This window comes from Taudactylus pleione, unplaced genomic scaffold (assembly GCF_031769625.1).
Source record: "Taudactylus pleione unplaced genomic scaffold, aTauple2 ptg000494l, whole genome shotgun sequence".
NCBI lineage: Eukaryota > Metazoa > Chordata > Amphibia > Anura > Myobatrachidae > Taudactylus > Taudactylus pleione.
Window position 1 is genome coordinate 729,862 of NW_028284896.1, and position 19,608 is coordinate 749,469.

The 19,608-nt window shown below is 45.2% G+C and overlaps 1 protein-coding gene across 5 annotated transcripts in view; it reads right to left on the reverse strand.

Annotated features, from left to right (window-relative positions):
* PHLDB3 (pleckstrin homology like domain family B member 3) overlaps positions 1–19,608 on the reverse strand; it is a 100,616-nt gene that overhangs the window by 27,415 nt on the left and 53,593 nt on the right. For all 5 annotated transcript variants that reach the window (XM_088449738.1, XM_088449734.1, XM_088449735.1 and 2 more), the window contains 4 exons: positions 17,433–17,570; positions 16,522–16,650; positions 2,960–3,115; positions 2,265–2,375 (listed from right to left, as the gene is read on the reverse strand). In XM_088449738.1, coding sequence (XP_088305864.1) covers positions 2,265–2,375; positions 2,960–3,115; positions 16,522–16,650; positions 17,433–17,570 — 534 coding nt within the window. The remainder of the gene's footprint in view (positions 1–2,264; positions 2,376–2,959; positions 3,116–16,521; positions 16,651–17,432; positions 17,571–19,608) is intronic.

Sequence of the window (19,608 nt, forward strand, 5' to 3'; positions counted from 1 at the left end):
CAGAAGAACATCACAGCCCACCCACCATAAACTTCCATAAAGGCAGGTGGGGATAATACTTATGTTCTCTCCACATGGTGTTTTTTGTGGTTAATAATTAGTTTCACTGGATAAGTCTCTGCCTCTTATGAATGCTGGTATCCCCTCACTTAATGTAAAACCGGACATAAGAGGCAATGTGCTGTGGTCATCCGTCCAGCCTGGAAGTGTTACCCAGCTATAACACATACTGTACCTCCCTTAGAGGTGTGGTATATATTGCAGTCATTCATCTTGTCATCATGGTCGTAATGCTGACATTCTTAGTATGTCGACATTGACCACAACGACAAAACATCCCTGTGGTCTGGTGGTCTAGTGGGTGATTACTTGGTTCGGCCGCTCAAGCGGTGTCTTCCAGGTGCGGCGGTGATGTCCTGATGACCTCCGGCAGTTTCTGCTGTACTTCAGGTGGTAAGTATGACTGACCCTTAACCGTCTCCCTAATGGCTAACTCTTACCCTGCCCTCCTGTACCCTAACCTCACCTAACGCGGCCTAACCCCCATCTCCCATAGACTAACCCCCCATCTCCCGTAGACTAACCCCCATTTCCCGTAGACTAACCCCCATCTCCCGTAGACCTAACCCCCATCTCCCGTAGACCTAACCCCCATCTCCCGTAGCCTAACCCCCATCTCCCGTAGCCTAACCCGCATCTCCCGTAGCCTAACCCGCATCTCTCGTAGACCTAACCCCCATCTCCCGTAGCTTAACCCCCATCTCCCGTAGCCTAACCCCCATCTCCCGTAGCCTAACCCCCATCTCCCGTAGCCTAACCCCCATCTCCCATAGACCTAACCCCCATCTCCCGTAGCCTAATCCCATCTCCCGTAGACTAAACCCCATCGCCCGTAGACCTAACCCGCATCTCCCGTAGCCTAACCCGCATCTCCCGTAGACCTAACCCCCATCTCCCGTACCCTAATCCCATCTCCCGTAGACTAACCCGCATCTCCCGTAGCCTAACCCCCATCTCCCGTAGACCTAACCCGCATCTCCCGTAGCCTAACCCGCATCTCTCGTAGCCCTAACCCCCATCTCCCGTAGCCTAATCCCATCTCCCATAGACTAACCCACATCTCCAGTAGACCTAACCCGCATATCCCGTAGCCTAACCCCCATCTCCCGTAGCCTAATCCCATCTCCCGTAGACTAATCCCCATCTCCCGTAGCCTAACCCGCATCTCCCGTAGCCTAACCCCCATCTCCCGTAGCCTAATCCCATCTCCCGTAGACTAATCCCCATCTCCCGTAGCCTAACCCGCATCTCCCGTAGCCTAACCCCCATCTCCCGTAGCCTAATCCCATCTCCCGTAGCCTAACCCCCATCTCCCGTAGACCTAACCCGCATCTCCCGTAGACCTAACCCGCATCTCCCGTAGACCTAACCCCCATCTCCCGTAGCCTAATCCCATCTCCCGTAGACTAACCCCCATCTCCCGTAGCCTAACCCCCATCTCCCGTAGCCTAATCCCATCTCCCGTAGACTAAACCCCATCGCCCGTAGACCTAACGCGCATCTCCCGTAGCCTAACCCGCATCTCCCGTAGACCTAACCCCCATCTCCCGTACCCTAATCCCATCTCCCGTAGACTAACCCGCATCTCCCGTAGCCTAACCCCCATCTCCCGTAGACCTAACCCGCATCTCCCGTAGCCTAACCCGCATCTCTCGTAGCCCTAACCCCCATCTCCCGTAGCCTAATCCCATCTCCCATAGACTAACCCACATCTCCCGTAGACCTAACCCGCATATCCCGTAGCCTAACCCCCATCTCCCGTAGCCTAATCCCATCTCCCGTAGACTAATCCCCATCTCCCGTAGCCTAACCCGCATCTCCCGTAGCCTAACCCCCATCTCCCGTAGCCTAATCCCATCTCCCGTAGACTAATCCCCATCTCCCGTAGCCTAACCCGCATCTCCCGTAGCCTAACCCCCATCTCCCGTAGCCTAATCCCATCTCCCGTAGCCTAACCCCCATCTCCCGTAGACCTAACCCGCATCTCCCGTAGACCTAACCTGCATCTCCCGTAGACCTAACCCCCATCTCCCGTAGCCTAATCCCATCTCCCGTAGACTAACCCCCATCTCCCGTAGCCTAACCCACATCTCTCGTAGACCTAACATATCGACATTATGACAACATATGGTCTCTTTACCTGTGGCGATGGAGACTATTCCCCAAATGTATACCCCACGTCATTGCCAAACTATTATAGATACCTTATTCAGAGACTGGAAGACCCGCGAGTTCTCCTCGCGGATCCTGTGCCTCTCCGCATGCGCCTGCTCCTCCGCACCCCGTGCCTGCTCCTCCAATCGCAGAACTTTGTCCTGTATTATAAATGGTAAAACAAATTTTAAGATGACGAGATATAAAGCATCCTTCTATTAGACCACTTACAGCTGGCTTAGAGCACATGCAAAGGAAACGTATATATAACATACTGCACGGCCTGAAGACTTATACTAACCAAAGGTGCAGTCATTTGCAAGTAAAATATACTCCTATCCCAAAGCCACTAATGCAAAACGTAGACTACAGTTCACATCCCCGCCTGAGATTGTATATGTGCTGCCCACACTATGAACAGGACTAGTGGAAAGTTTTACATTTATTAGTAGGATTTATTTATAAGGTATCAGAAGGGCTCAGCAGTGCGGTCCATAGTTGACTGAACATTCAGCAAAACTATATAGTACTTAGATGATCAGAGGGGATAGTTATAGATAAGATGACAACTTTACAGAACGAGAGAGAGTATGCTCACAGTCTCTAACATAGCCTGATAAAGGGTACAGTGTTGTTCAAAACATGGCTATATGCTTAATAAGCACCTTTGTGTATTAGCAAACCTGCCTGGACTGCAGTATGTGCTGTCTTTTTATATATAGAGCTTTTTATGATGTCATCTCACCTTCCTTTTGTTCAACTCATTTTGCTTTTTGGATATGTTCTGTAAGATCTGTCTAAGTGAGGCCTCTCTCTCCTCCTCTCGGCTGCTTTCTCTCTCCAGCTGCTGGAACTCCAAATCTTCAAAGGATTTTACAGCGCTCTCCATCACCTCGGTCATCTAAAAAGGAATCAAGCATCAATATACTCCTCCCATGCAGAACCATCATTTACAGACCTGTACAACAATAAACTCCTCCCATGCAGAACCATCATTTACAGACCTGTACAATGATAAACCCCACCCATGCAGAACCATCATTTACAGAACTGTACAACAATAAACATCACCAATGCAACAGAACCATCATTTACAGACCTGTACAACGATAAACATCACCAATGCAGCAGCACCATCATTTACAGAATTCTACAACGATAAACCCCACTCATGCAGCAGAACCATCATTTACAGAACTGTACAACAATAAACATCACCAATGCAGCAGAACCATCATTTACAGAACTGTACAACGATAAACCCCAGTCATGCAGAACCATCATTACAGAACTGTACAACAATAAACATCACCAATGCAGCAGAACCATCATTTACAGAACTGTACAACGATAAACCCCACTCATGCAGAACCATCATTTACAGAACTGGGCAACAATAAACCCCACTCATGCAGAACCATCATTTACAGAACTGTACAACGATAAAGCCCACTCATGCAGAACCATCATTTACATAACTGTACAACAATAAACATCACCAATGCAGCAGAACCATCATTTACAGACCTGTACAACGATAAACCCCACTCATGCAGAACCATCATTTACAGAACTGGGCAACAATAAACCCCACTCATGCAGAACCATCATTTACAGACCTGTACTATAGTAAACCCCTCTCAAAGAACGTTATACCTAGAAAAATACATGTTAAAATCACCATATATGCAAGATGTGTTCTGCTCAAGAAGTGTAACATATGCACCTCCTTTACTCCTGGAAGTAACAAAACCATATGTGCCTGGTGTACGCTAGGAGAAGTAGATACAGTGCTAGTAATAAATGCTAAGACAACAATACATGCACATTATAGTACATGGCTGGACTGTATTATAATTAATAACAAAGAAAGTTGCATTCACTATCTCAGTGGTTCCCAAACTGTGCGCCGCGGCACCCTGGGGTGCTTTGGCACACTTGCAGGGGTGCCTCAGGTTGGAGGTCCAGCACCAAATCAAATTCTTTATGGTCAATGTAATGTAAATATGCGGACAACAGAAGCGTAAACTTGTCCCCATCACATAACTGAGCCTAAGGATGACATATAAGCACAATCTACTTTACTAATTTTTTTTCTGAACTTCTCAATAACAAACTATTGGCTTAGGGGTGTCGTCAAAACAATGCACTAGGGCGCCGCGATTCAAAAAAGTTTGAGAACCTCTGCACTATGTCAAAGGAATTTAGGACAAGACACAAAGACAAAATTATTGTTTGTTTGTTTTTTAAGTTCACTTCAATATACATATCCGACGCCTTCTCCTTCCAATGGAAATATTCCTTACTACTGTGGGGGTAGACTGCTAATATCCCTGTAATAATGCACATAGACTGCGGCAGCCACATTACTACTGTGGGGGCAGACTGCTAATATCACTGTAATAATGCACATAGACTGCGGCAGCCACATTACTACTGTGGGGGCAGACTGCTAATATCCCTGTAATAATGCACATAGACTGCGGCAGCCACATTACTACTGTGGGGGCAGACTGCTAATATCACTGTAATAATGCACATAGACTGCGGCAGCCACATTACTACTGTGGGGGCAGACTGCTAATATCACTGTAATAATGCACATAGACTGCGGCAGCCACATCACTACTGTGGGGGCAGACTGCTAATATCCCTGTAATAATGCACATAGACTGCGGCAGGCACATTACTACTGTGGGGGCAGACTGCTAATATCACTGTAATAATGCACATAGACTGCGGCAGCCACATTACTACTGTGGGGGCAGACTGCTAATATCACTGTAATAATGTACATAGACTGCGGTAGCCACATTACTACTGTGGGGGCAGACTGCTAATATCCCTGTAATAATGCACATAGACTGCGGCAGCCACATTACTACTGTGGGGGCAGACTGCTAATATCACTGTAATAATGCACATAGACTGCGGCAGCCACATTACTACTGTGGGGGCAGACTGCTAATATCACTGTAATAATGCACATAGACTGCGGCAGCCACATCACTACTGTGGGGGCAGACTGCTAATATCCCTGTAATAATGCACATAGACTGCGGCAGCCACATCACTACTGTGTGTGCAGACTGCTAATATCCCTGTAATAATGTACATAGACTGCGGCAGCCACATCACTACTGTGGGGGCAGACTGCTAATATCCTTGTAATAATGCACATAGACTGCGGCAGCCACATTACTACTGTGGGGGCAGACTGCTAATATCCCTGTAATAATGTACATAGACTGCGGCAGCCACATCACTACTGTGGGGGCAGACTGCTAATATCCCTGTAATAATGCACATAGACTGCGGCAGCCACATTACTACTGTGGGGGCAGACTGCTAATATCCCTGTAATAATGTACATAGACTGCGGCAGCCACATCACTACTGTGGGGGCAGACTGCTAATATCACTGTAATAATGCACATAGACTGCGGCAGCCACATCACTACTGTGGGGGCAGACTGCTAATATCCCTGTAATAATGTACATAGACTGCGGCAGCCACATCACTACTGTGGGGGCAGACTGCTAATATCCCTGTAATAATGCACATAGACTGCGGCAGCCACATCACTACTGTGGGGGCAGACTGCTAATATCCCTGTAATAATGCACATAGACTGCGGCAGCCACATTACTACTGTGGGGGCAGACTGCTAATATCACTGTAATAATGTACATAGACTGCGGCAGCCACATCACTACTGTGGGGGCAGACTGCTAATATCACTGTAATAATGTACATAGACTGCGGCAGCCACATCACTACTGTGGGGGCAAACTGCTAATATCCCTGTAATAATGTACATAGACTGCGGCAGCCACATTACTACTGTGGGGGCAGACTGCTAATATCCCTGTAATAATGCACATAGACTGCGGCAGCCACATTACTACTGTGGGGGCAGACTGCTAATATCCCTGTAATAATGCACATAGACTGCGGCAGCCACATTACTACTGTGGGGGCAGACTGCTAATATCACTGTAATAATGTACATAGACTGCGGCAGCCACATTACTACTGTGGGGGCAGACTGCTAATATCACTGTAATAATGTACATAGACTGCGGCAGCCACATCACTACTGTGGGGGCAGACTGCTAATATCACTGTAATAATACACATAGACTGCGGCAGCCACATCACTACTGTGGGGGCAGACTGCTAATATCCCTGTAATAATGCACATAGACTGCGGCAGCCACATCACTACTGTGGGGGCAGACTGCTAATATCACTGTAATAATCCACAGAGACTGCGGCAGCCACATCACTACTGTGGGGGCAGACTGCTAATATCAGTGTAATAATGCACATAGACTGCGGCAGCCACATTGCTACTGTGGGGGCAGACTGCTAATATCACTGTAATAATGTAAATAGACTGCGCCAGCCACATTACTACTGTGAGGGCAGACTGCTATTATCACTGTAATAATACACATAGACTGCGGCAACCACATTGCTACTGTGGGGGCAGACTGCTAATATCACTGTAATAATGCACATAGACTGCGGCAGCCACATTACTACTGTGGGGGCAGACTGCTAATATCCCTGTAATAATGCACATAGACTGCGGCAGCCACATTACTACTGTGGGGGCAGACTGCTAATATCACTGTAATAATGCACAGAGACTGCGGCAGCCACATCACTACTGTGGGGGCAGACTGCTAATATCCCTGTAATAATGCACATAGACTGCGGCAGCCACATCACTACAGTGGGGGCAGACTGCTAATATCACTGTAATAATGCACATAGACTGCGGCAGCCACATTACTACTGTGGGGGCAGACTGCTAATATCCCTGTAATAATGCACATAGACTGCGGCAGCCAGATTACTACTGTGGGGGCAGACTGCTAATATCACTGTAATAATGCACATAGACTGCGGCAGCCACATCACTACTGTGGGGGCAGACTGCTAATATCACTGTAATAATGTACATAGACTGCGGCAGCCACATCACTACTGTGGGGGCAGACTGCTAATATCACTGTAATAATGTACATAGACTGCGGCAGCCACATCACTACAGTGGGGGCAGACTGCTAATATCCCTGTAATAATGTACATAGACTGCGGTAGCCACATTACTACTGTGGGGGCAGACTGCTAATATCCCTGTAATAATGTACATAGACTGCGGCAGCCACATTACTACTGTGAGGGCAGACTGCTAATATCCCTGTAATAATGTACATAGACTGCGGCAGCCACATTACTACTGTGGGGGCAGACTGCTAATATCCCTGTAATAATGTACATAGACTGCGGCAGCCACATTACTACTGTGGGGGCAGACTGCTAATATCCCTGTAATAATGCACATAGACTGCGGCAGCCACATTACTACTGTGGAAGCAGACTGCTAATATCACTGTAATAATGCACAGAGACTGCGGCAGCCACATCACTACTGTGGGGGCAGACTGCTAATATCACTGTAATAATGCACATAGACTGCGGCAGCCACATCACTACTGTGGGGGCAGACTGCTACTATCACTGTAATAATGTACATAGACTGCGGCAGCCACATCACTACAGTGGGGGCAGACTGCTAATATCCCTGTAATAATGCACATAGACTGCGGCAGCCACATCACTACAGTGGGGGCAGACTGCTAATATCACTGTAATAATGTACATAGACTGCGGCAGCCACATTACTACTGTGAGGGCAGACTGCTAATATCCCTGTAATAATGTACATAGACTGCGGCAGCCACATTACTACTGTGGGGGCAGACTGCTAATATCACTGTAATAATGCACATAGACTGCGGCAGCCACATTACTACTGTGGGGGCAGACTGCTAATATCCCTGTAATAATGCACATAGACTGCGGCAGCCACATCACTACTGTGGGGGCAGACTGCTAATATCCCTGTAATAATGCACATAGACTGCGGCAGCCACATTACTACTGTGGGGGCAGACTGCTAATATCACTGTAATAATGCACATAGACTGCGGCAGCCACATTACTACTGTGGGGGCAGACTGCTAATATCACTGTAATAATGTACATAGACTGCGGTAGCCACATTACTACTGTGGGGGCAGACTGCTAATATCCCTGTAATAATGCACATAGACTGCGGCAGCCACATTACTACTGTGGGGGCAGACTGCTAATATCACTGTAATAATGCACATAGACTGCGGCAGCCACATTACTACTGTGGGGGCAGACTGCTAATATCACTGTAATAATGCACATAGACTGCGACAGCCACATCACTACTGTGGGGGCAGACTGCTAATATCCCTGTAATAATGCACATAGACTGCGGCAGCCACATCACTACTGTGTGTGCAGACTGCTAATATCCCTGTAATAATGTACATAGACTGCGGCAGCCACATCACTACTGTGGGGGCAGACTGCTAATATCCTTGTAATAATGCACATAGACTGCGGCAGCCACATTACTACTGTGGGGGCAGACTGCTAATATCCCTGTAATAATGTACATAGACTGCGGCAGCCACATCACTACTGTGGGGGCAGACTGCTAATATCCCTGTAATAATGCACATAGACTGCGGCAGCCACATTACTACTGTGGGGGCAGACTGCTAATATCCCTGTAATAATGTACATAGACTGCGGCAGCCACATCACTACTGTGGGGGCAGACTGCTAATATCACTGTAATAATGCACATAGACTGCGGCAGCCACATCACTACTGTGGGGGCAGACTGCTAATATCCCTGTAATAATGTACATAGACTGCGGCAGCCACATCACTACTGTGGGGGCAGACTGCTAATATCCCTGTAATAATGCACATAGACTGCGGCAGCCACATCACTACTGTGGGGGCAGACTGCTAATATCACTGTAATAATGTACATAGACTGCGGCAGCCACATCACTACTGTGGGGGCAGACTGCTAATATCACTGTAATAATGTACATAGACTGCGGCAGCCACATCACTACTGTGGGGGCAAACTGCTAATATCCCTGTAATAATGTACATAGACTGCGGCAGCCACATTACTACTGTGGGGGCAGACTGCTAATATCCCTGTAATAATGCACATAGACTGCGGCAGCCACATTACTACTGTGGGGGCAGACTGCTAATATCCCTGTAATAATGCACATAGACTGCGGCAGCCACATTACTACTGTGGGGGCAGACTGCTAATATCACTGTAATAATGTACATAGACTGCGGCAGCAACATTACTACTGTGGGGGCAGACTGCTAATATCACTGTAATAATGTACATAGACTGCGGCAGCCACATCACTACTGTGGGGGCAGACTGCTAATATCACTGTAATAATACACATAGACTGCGGCAGCCACATCACTACTGTGGGGGCAGACTGCTAATATCCCTGTAATAATGCACATAGACTGCGGCAGCCACATCACTACTGTGGGGGCAGACTGCTAATATCACTGTAATAATCCACAGAGACTGCGGCAGCCACATCACTACTGTGGGGGCAGACTGCTAATATCACTGTAATAATGCACATAGACTGCGGCAGCCACATTACTACTGTGGGGGCAGACTGCTAATATCACTGTAATAATATACATAGACTGCGACAGCCACATTACTACTGTGGGGACAGACTGCTAATATCCCTGTAATAATGCACAGAGACTGCGGCAGCCACATTGCTACTGTGGGGGAAGACTGCTAATATCACTGTAATAATGCACATAGACTGCGGCAGCCACATTACTACTGTGGGGGCAGACTGCTAATATCCCTGTAATAATGCACATAGACTGCGGCAGCCACATTACTACTGTGGGGGCAGACTGCTAATATCACTGTAATAATGCACAGAGACTGCGGCAGCCACATCACTACTGTGGGGGCAGACTGCTAATATCCCTGTAATAATGCACATAGACTGCGGCAGCCACATCACTACAGTGGGGGCAGACTGCTAATATCACTGTAATAATGCACATAGACTGCGGCAGCCACATTACTACTGTGGGGGCAGACTGCTAATATCCCTGTAATAATGCACATAGACTGCGGCAGCCACATTACTACTGTGGGGGCAGACTGCTAATATCACTGTAATAATGCACATAGACTGCGGCAGCCACATCACTACTGTGGGGGCAGACTGCTAATATCACTGTAATAATGCACATAGACTGCGGCAGCCACATCACTACTGTGGGGGCAGACTGCTAATATCACTGTAATAATGTACATAGACTGCGGCAGCCACATCACTACAGTGGGGGCAGACTGCTAATATCCCTGTAATAATGTACATAGACTGCGGTAGCCACATTACTACTGTGGGAGCAGACTGCTAATATCCCTGTAATAATGTACATAGACTGCGGCAGCCACATTACTACTGTGAGGGCAGACTGCTAATATCCCTGTAATAATGTACATAGACTGCGGCAGCCACATTACTACTGTGGGGGCAGACTGCTAATATCCCTGTAATAATGCACATAGACTGCGGCAGCCACATTACTACTGTGGGGGCAGACTGCTAATATCACTGTAATAATGCACAGAGACTGCGGCAGCCACATCACTACTGTGGGGGCAGACTGCTAATATCACTGTAATAATGCACATAGACTGCGGCAGCCACATCACTACTGTGGGGGCAGACTGCTACTATCACTGTAATAATGTACATAGACTGCGGCAGCCACATCACTACAGTGGGGGCAGACTGCTAATATCCCTGTAATAATGCACATAGACTGCGGCAGCCACATCACTACAGTGGGGGCAGACTGCTAATATCACTGTAATAATGTACATAGACTGCGGCAGCCACATTACTACTGTGAGGGCAGACTGCTAATATCCCTGTAATAATGTACATAGACTGCGGCAGCCATATTACTACTGTGGGGGCAGACTGCTAATATCACTGTAATAATGCACATAGACTGCGGCAGCCACATTACTACTGTGGGGGCAGACTGCTAATATCCCTGTAATAATGCACATAGACTGCGGCAGCCACATCACTACTGTGGGGGCAGACTGCTAATATCACTGTAATAATGCACATAGACTGCGGCAGCCACATCACTACTGTGGGGGCAGACTGCTAATATCACTGTAATAATGCACATAGACTGCGGCAGCCACATCACTACTGTGGGGGCAGACTGCTAATATCACTGTAATAATGCACAGAGACTGCGGCAGCCACATTACTACTGTGGGGGCAGACTGCTAATATCACTGTAATAATATACATAGACTGCGACAGCCACATTACTACTGTGGGGACAGACTGCTAATATCCCTGTAATAATGCACAGAGACTGCGGCAGCCACATCACTACTGTGGGGGCAGACTGCTAATATCCCTGTAATAATGCACATAGACTGCGGCAGCCACATTACTACAGTGGGGGCAGACTGCTAATATCCCTGTAATAATGTACATAGACTGCGACAGCCACATTACTACTGTGGGGACAGACTGCTAATATCACTGTAATAATGTACATAGACTGCGGCAGCCACATCACTACTGTGGGGGCAGACTGCTAATATCCCTGTAATAATGCACATAGACTGCGGCAGCCACATTACTACTGTGGGGGCAGACTGCTAATATCCCTGTAATAATGCACAGAGACTGCGGCAGCCACATCACTACTGTGGGGACAGACTGCTAATATCACTGTAATAATGCACAGAGACTGCGGCAGCCACATTACTACAGTATTCGCATAAATGGGGAAGATGCAGATGCAGCAGCTGATCGTCATCAATTCACATTTTGTGTTGGGCACCAGCAAGTAAACTGCCTCCAAACGGAGACATATGCGCTTATTTTGATGTCAACATGGGACTCATTTTGAGTGAACTTCCTTCTTAAACATTGGTCGTCCTTACCCTCCCCCTCCAACACCCGTTGCGGCTCCCTTAGTGCAGGACTTGCCGTGTATGTACAAATTCTTTGTGAATGTGCAGCAGAAAATGTGTTTTTGTCTAATTCCACATAAATCTTCATCCAGAGAATTGTACGCTAAAAATCTAGAGATGAACCACACTCTGATAAACCCAACACCAAGTCTTCATCTAGAGATGAACCACACACTGATAATCCTAACACCAAATCTTCATCTAGCGATAAACCATTCACTGATAAACCCAACACCAAGCCTTCATCTACCAATAAACCATTCACTGATAAACCCAACACCAAGCCTTTCTCTAGCAATAAACCATTCACTGATAAACCCAACACCAAGCCTTCATCTAGCGATAAATCATTCACTGATAAACCCAACACTAAGCCTTCATCTAGAGATGAACCACACACTGATAATCCTAACACCAAACCTTCATCTAGCGATAAACCATTCACTGATAATCCTACCACCAAATCTTCATCTAGCGATAAACCATTCACTGATAAACCCAACACCAAGCCTTCATCTACCAATAAACCATTCACTGATAAACCCAACACCAAGCCTTCATCTAGCGATAAATCATTCACTGATAAACCCAACACCAAGCCTTCATCTAGCGATAAATCATTCACTGATAAACCCAACACTAAGCCTTCATCTAGAGATGAACCATACACTGATAAACCCAACACCAAGCCTTCATCTAGCGATAAACCATTCACTGATAAACCCATCACTAAGCCTTCATCTAGCGATAAACCATTCACTGGTAAACCCAACACCAAGCCTTCATCTAGCGATAATCCATTCACTGATAAACCCAACACCAAGCCTTCATCTAGCGATAAACCATTCACTGATAAACCCAACACCAACCCTTCATCTAGCGATAAACCATTCACTGATAAACCCAACACCAAGCCTTCATCTAGTGATAAACCACACACTAATAATAATAACACCAAGCCTTCATCTAGAGATGAACCATACACTGACAAACCCAACACCACGCCTTCATCTAGCGATAATCCATTCACTGATAAACCTAACACCAAGCCTTCATCTAGATCTGAACCATACACTGATAATCCTAACACCAAACCTTCATCTAGAGATGAACCATACACTGATAATCCTAACATCAAGCCTTCATCTAGCGATAAACCATTCACTGATAAACCTGGCACCAGATCTTCATTTAGAGATGAACCACACACTAATAATCCTAACAGCAAGACTTCATATAGATATGAACCATACACTGATAATCCCAACACCAAGCCTTCATCTAGAGCTGAACCACACACTAATAATCCCAACATCAAGCCTTCATCTAGAGATGAACCATACACTGATAATCCGTAAACCAAATATTCATCTATTGATAAACCATTCACTGATAAACCCAACACCAAGCCTTCATCTAGAGATGAACCACACACTGATAATCCCAACATCAAGCCTTCATCTAGAGATGAACCATACACTGATAATCCTAACACCAAGACTTCATTTAGAGATGAACAACACATTTATAATCCCAACACCAAGATTTCATTTAGCGATAAACCATTCAATGATAAACCTGACACCATATCTTTGTCTAGAGACAAATCACACACTGATAATCCCAACACCATGTCTTCATCTGGAGAAGAACCATACAATAATAAACCTAACACTAAATCTTCATCTAGAGATAAACCACACATTTATAATCCCAACACCCAATATTCATCCAGAGATGAACCAGACTCTGGAAATCCCAACAGCAAATATTCATCTAGAGATGAACCACACACTGATAATCCCAACACTCATCCAGAGATGAACCACACACTGATAATCCCAACACTCATCTAGAGATGAACCACACACTGATAATCCCAACACTCATCCAGAGATGAACCACACACTGATAAACCCAACACCAAGCCTTTCTCTAGCAATAAACCATTCACTGATAAACCCAACACCAAGCCTTCATCTAGCGATAAATCATTCACTGATAAACCCAACACTAAGCCTTCATCTAGAGATGAACCACACACTGATAATCCTAACACCAAACCTTCATCTAGCGATAAACCATTCACTGATAATCCTAACACCAAATCTTCATCTAGCGATAAACCATTCACTGATAAACCCAACACCAAGCCTTCATCTACCAATAAACCATCACTGATAAACCCAACACCAAGCCTTCATCTAGCGATAAATCATTCACTGATAAACCCAACACCAAGCCTTCATCTAGCGATAAATCATTCACTGATAAACCCAACACTAAGCCTTCATCTAGAGATGAACCATACACTGATAAACCCAACACCAAGCCTTCATCTAGCGATAAACCATTCACTGATAAACCCATCACTAAGCCTTCATCTAGCGATAAACCATTCACTGGTAAACCCAACACCAAGCCTTCATCTAGCGATAATCCATTCACTGATAAACCCAACACCAAGCCTTCATCTAGCGATAAACCATTCACTGATAAACCCAACACCAACCCTTCATCTAGCGATAAACCATTCACTGATAAACCCAACACCAAGCCTTCATCTAGCGATAAACCACACACTAATAATAATAACACCAAGCCTTCATCTAGAGATGAACCATACACTGACAAACCCAACACCACGCCTTCATCTAGCGATAATCCATTCACTGATAAACCTAACACCAAGCCTTCATCTAGATCTGAACCATACACTGATAATCCTAACACCAAACCTTCATCTAGAGATGAACCATACACTGATAATCCTAACATCAAGCCTTCATCTAGCGATAAACCATTCACTGATAAACCTGGCACCAGATCTTCATTTAGAGATGAACCACACACTAATAATCCTAACAGCAAGACTTCATATAGATATGAACCATACACTGATAATCCCAACACCAAGCCTTCATCTAGAGCTGAACCACACACTAATAATCCCAACATCAAGCCTTCATCTAGAGATGAACCATACACTGATAATCCGTAAACCAAATATTCATCTATTGATAAACCATTCACTGATAAACCCAACACCAAGCCTTCATCTAGAGATGAACCACACACTGATAATCCCAACATCAAGCCTTCATCTAGAGATGAACCATACACTGATAATCCTAACACCAAGACTTCATTTAGAGATGAACAACACATTTATAATCCCAACACCAAGATTTCATTTAGCGATAAACCATTCAATGATAAACCTGACACCATATCTTTGTCTAGAGACGAATCACACACTGATAATCCCAACACCATGTCTTCATCTGGAGAAGAACCATACAATAATAAACCTAACACTAAATCTTCATCTAGAGATAAACCACACATTTATAATCCCAACACCAAATATACATCTAGAGATGAACCACACACTGATAAACCGATAAACCCAACACCCAATATTCATCCAGAGATGAACCAGACTCTGGAAATCCCAACAGCAAATATTCATCTAGAGATGAACCACACACTGATAATCCCAACACTCATCCAGAGATGAACCACACACTGATAATCCCAACACTCATCTAGAGATGAACCACACACTGATAATCCCAACACTCATCCAGAGATGAACCACACACTGATAAACCCAACACCCAATATTCATCCAGAGATGAACCACACACTGATAATCCCAACACTCATCTAGAGATGAACCACACACTGATAATCCCAACACTCATCTAGAGATGAACCACACACTGATAATCCCAACACTCATCCAGAGATGAACCACACACTGATAATCCCAACACTCATCCAGAGATGAACCACACATTGATAATCCCAACACTCATCCAGAGATGAACCACACACTGATAAACCCAACACCCAATATTCATCCAGAGATGAACCACACACTGATAAACCCAACACCCAATATTCATCCAGAGATGAACCACACACTGATAATCCCAACACCAAGCCTTCAACTAGAAATAAACCATTTAATGATAAACAGAATACAGCTTGCACCATTATCTCTCAAAACATTGAACCATTATCTGAAGAATCGGTACCGCTACCATACAGACTATCCCCCTAGATGAGGAATACATGGCAGTTATCTGGAACAGAACCGCATACTGATTAGTCCCTCTTTTTACACAGCACCATCTTCTACAAAAACAAGCAAATCAGTAAGAGCCTTCCGCCTTTACACGTAAATCACAATACAACCCGAGAAATATACAACCACAGCACGTCTGTTCCCTCTGAGCCACAGAGACATTATTCCATAGGAGCCTGTGATCTCCATCAGAGGGTAAACATACTGATCATTAGGCACCAGCATCCATAACAAACAGATTGTGTACAGAGGAACCCGGTTGGCGTCTCTGCTCACCTCCTGAATTTGCTTCCTGAGCTGCTCTCTCAGACTCTCTGGCTGGTTGTCCAGCTGTGCGCGGCACTCCGATATCTTCTGCTCCAGTTCTTTCACTTTCTTCTTTTCATTCGGCAGCAGCAGTTTATCCTGCGGGGACAGGAAGGGGCCATGAAGTTTTACTTAACAAACAGTATGTTTATACTACCCCTAATACCCCAGGCAGTGTGCCTACTGTACATCACAGGTAGGTAACTTCTCTGGAACTACAAGAACCAGCACCTCCGTATTTCTACATCACTTCCTATTCCATCCTACATTTAATTAAAAACACAACTTTACTGGTGTAAAAGAAATTGTGATTTACAATGAAATTGAGACAGTTTAATGTTCCTTTGTGCAGGGATTATACCTGGCGGTTAAGTGAAAGTTGCATTTTCAATGGATGTGGTATGATGGGAGACATCAGCCGGAGAGCCACAAGTAATCCAAGCTTAACCTAACCTATAATCTCAGTGCGCCATCAGAGATGGAAAGAACTAGGCCTCATTGTTATTAGACCAAGGTACCCCACTAGCATTAGATCTGCCCTTAAAGGCACAAGTTCAAAAACCCCAGTGAAATGGCACAAAGCAAATGGGACTGGCATGTAGTTGAATTTACATTAAGGGCATCATAAAAGGTCACTACATTGGCCTCCATGCAGCTAAATTGCGCCAAACATATTACATGAGGCCGGCAGCGTTTAGACAACTGCAACACTCCCGGATACAGGTGACTGGGTACGGGGTCATCGGTTTCCAAATTCAGACCCATTTTCGCTGTTCTAGCAGTTAAAATGATGATACAAGGCACGAAATGGGGGCCAGAGACCACGATGCCTCAATCCGTAACAGACACATTTTGCTTCTAAGTATAGAAACAGTGCTCACCTTGTCTCTTTCCTCCTTCCACTTCCTCTCCGTCTCTCCGAGCTGCTCATGGAAGCCCCTGATCATTTCCTCGTCTCTCTCCATCTCTTTCCTCTCCGTCCTTAGCTCCCCTTCCAGCAGGGCCAGCTCCATCTCCACCTGAAGGCACACCACAGGGGGGTATATGATTAACAGACAAGCCCCGCCCACTAGGAACCTTGCTGCATTTTTCTCAGTCTGCTGGTCACAGCTTTCACTACGCTAGAAGGAAAATGGCATTACCAGCCCTCTTCCTGGCATCTCTCACATTATACCGAGAAATCAATTGGGATTCAGCCCAAAGGCTGAATCCTGCCAGTTAATAAGATGATTTTAAAATCATTACAGGTTGAGTTTCCCATATACAAATACTCCGAAATACGGAATATTTTAGCATGACTGAGAAAGTGAAACCTTTGGTTTCTGATGGTTCAATGTACACAAACTTTGATTAAAGCACAAAATTATTAAAATACAGTATAAAATAACCTTCAGGCTGTGTGTATAGGGTGCATATGAAATATAAATGAATTTCATGTATGTACACAAACTTTTTTGATGCACAAAATTATTAAAAATATTGTATAAAATGACCTGCAGGCTGTGTGTATAAGGTGTATATAGAACATAAATGCATTCTGTGTGTAGATTTGAGTCCCATTCCCAAGACATTTCATTATGGTATGCAAATATTCCAATATACAGAATATTCCGATATCCAAAATACCCCTGGTCCCAAGCATTTTGGATATGGGAGACTCAACCTGTATAACTGTGTGTAATTTGGTGAGTTTTTACAGATATTATGCCCTGCATGAGAATCCAGCAGACCTTTGTCAAGTGAGTTTGAAAAGATACTGGTCTAGGCTTTCAAATTCTTCATCTCTAAAACAGTTGATACATTTAAGTAAACAGTAGTTAATGCATTGTTAGTAGCTAACGTGTCACCAAAGGACCCACATGCTCAGCAGAGCTGGCGATACCATTAGGGTAGTGTATAGATCACCTTCAGTAGATGCACGACTGTGACTTACTGAATACATTTTCATCCTAGCTTCCTTTAGTGATTCGAGCCATGTCATTATATCATCAGGCGTTTGCCCTTGGATACAACATTGCCCTGTACGTTATATACAAGTGTATTCAGACAGCCGTATCCCACTGTATTAAACTATCACTGATGTGAACACATGGCTGAAAAGCACAGAAGGTATAAAAAGAAGAACATCTTTCGGAAGAGTTGTAGGAGGACAAGTAGAAGACATTATATTATAAGCCACCGAAGACGTGTCATGTCTACAGGCATAGCTAGATCTCACATAGGCTAGCAATGAACAGTCACTTCGGCATTACCGGTGGTAAATAGCACAAATAGTTGCTGTTCTTGCACATTGCTTCCTTCACCTACTGTCAGTCTGTGCTTCCTGCTCGGTCAGTCTTCCCCGGAATTCCAACTCAGAGGCTCTCACCGATAACAAGGTGACAGGCAGCATTCTGGAGTTGCCCAATTCTATAAGCTTTCTCCAATTACAACACTTCCGAAAGGAACATAGAATCTTATTGTAAAAAATAAAATTCCGCCGTGACAAATGAGGCTGCCTCCAGAACTATAAACTCTACACGGACCTCTCCAAGCCTGAGCCTTGGAGAAGTCCTGGGCATCAATGGAGCAGGGTGTCTGGCACGTCTCCTCTAAATGTAGCATTACAAGTAAAAAAAAAGGTTGTACTGTATGGATGTGCTAAGTAGCTGTATTGTTCCATTGTCACACAACACCCACACAGTGGGGTACACCCGTCCAGACACTCAGCATAAACAATCTCCTGTGTACACACTTAGGAGGAGCCAGGCACACGAGCCACAGGTTTGGTAGGAATCTCTCGACGCCGTCAAAAGACAAGTTGGCATTGTGATCGGGGATTTGGATGTAAACCTCCGTAACTGCACAGATGTATAAACCTTGGCGGAGGTTATTTTAAAGACGTGGAGGGGAGGAAATCACCAGAGTGCTCTCAGTGCACCAAAGTCCACAGGCAAGAAGAACATCAGTGTTGTCAATGGCGTCTAATGAATTAATTATTGCCTACGCTACTGGGGTGTCCGGGAGTCTCCCGAATTTCGGGAAGTCCCCCAGGACTCACGGCAAGGTAGCCCCTTC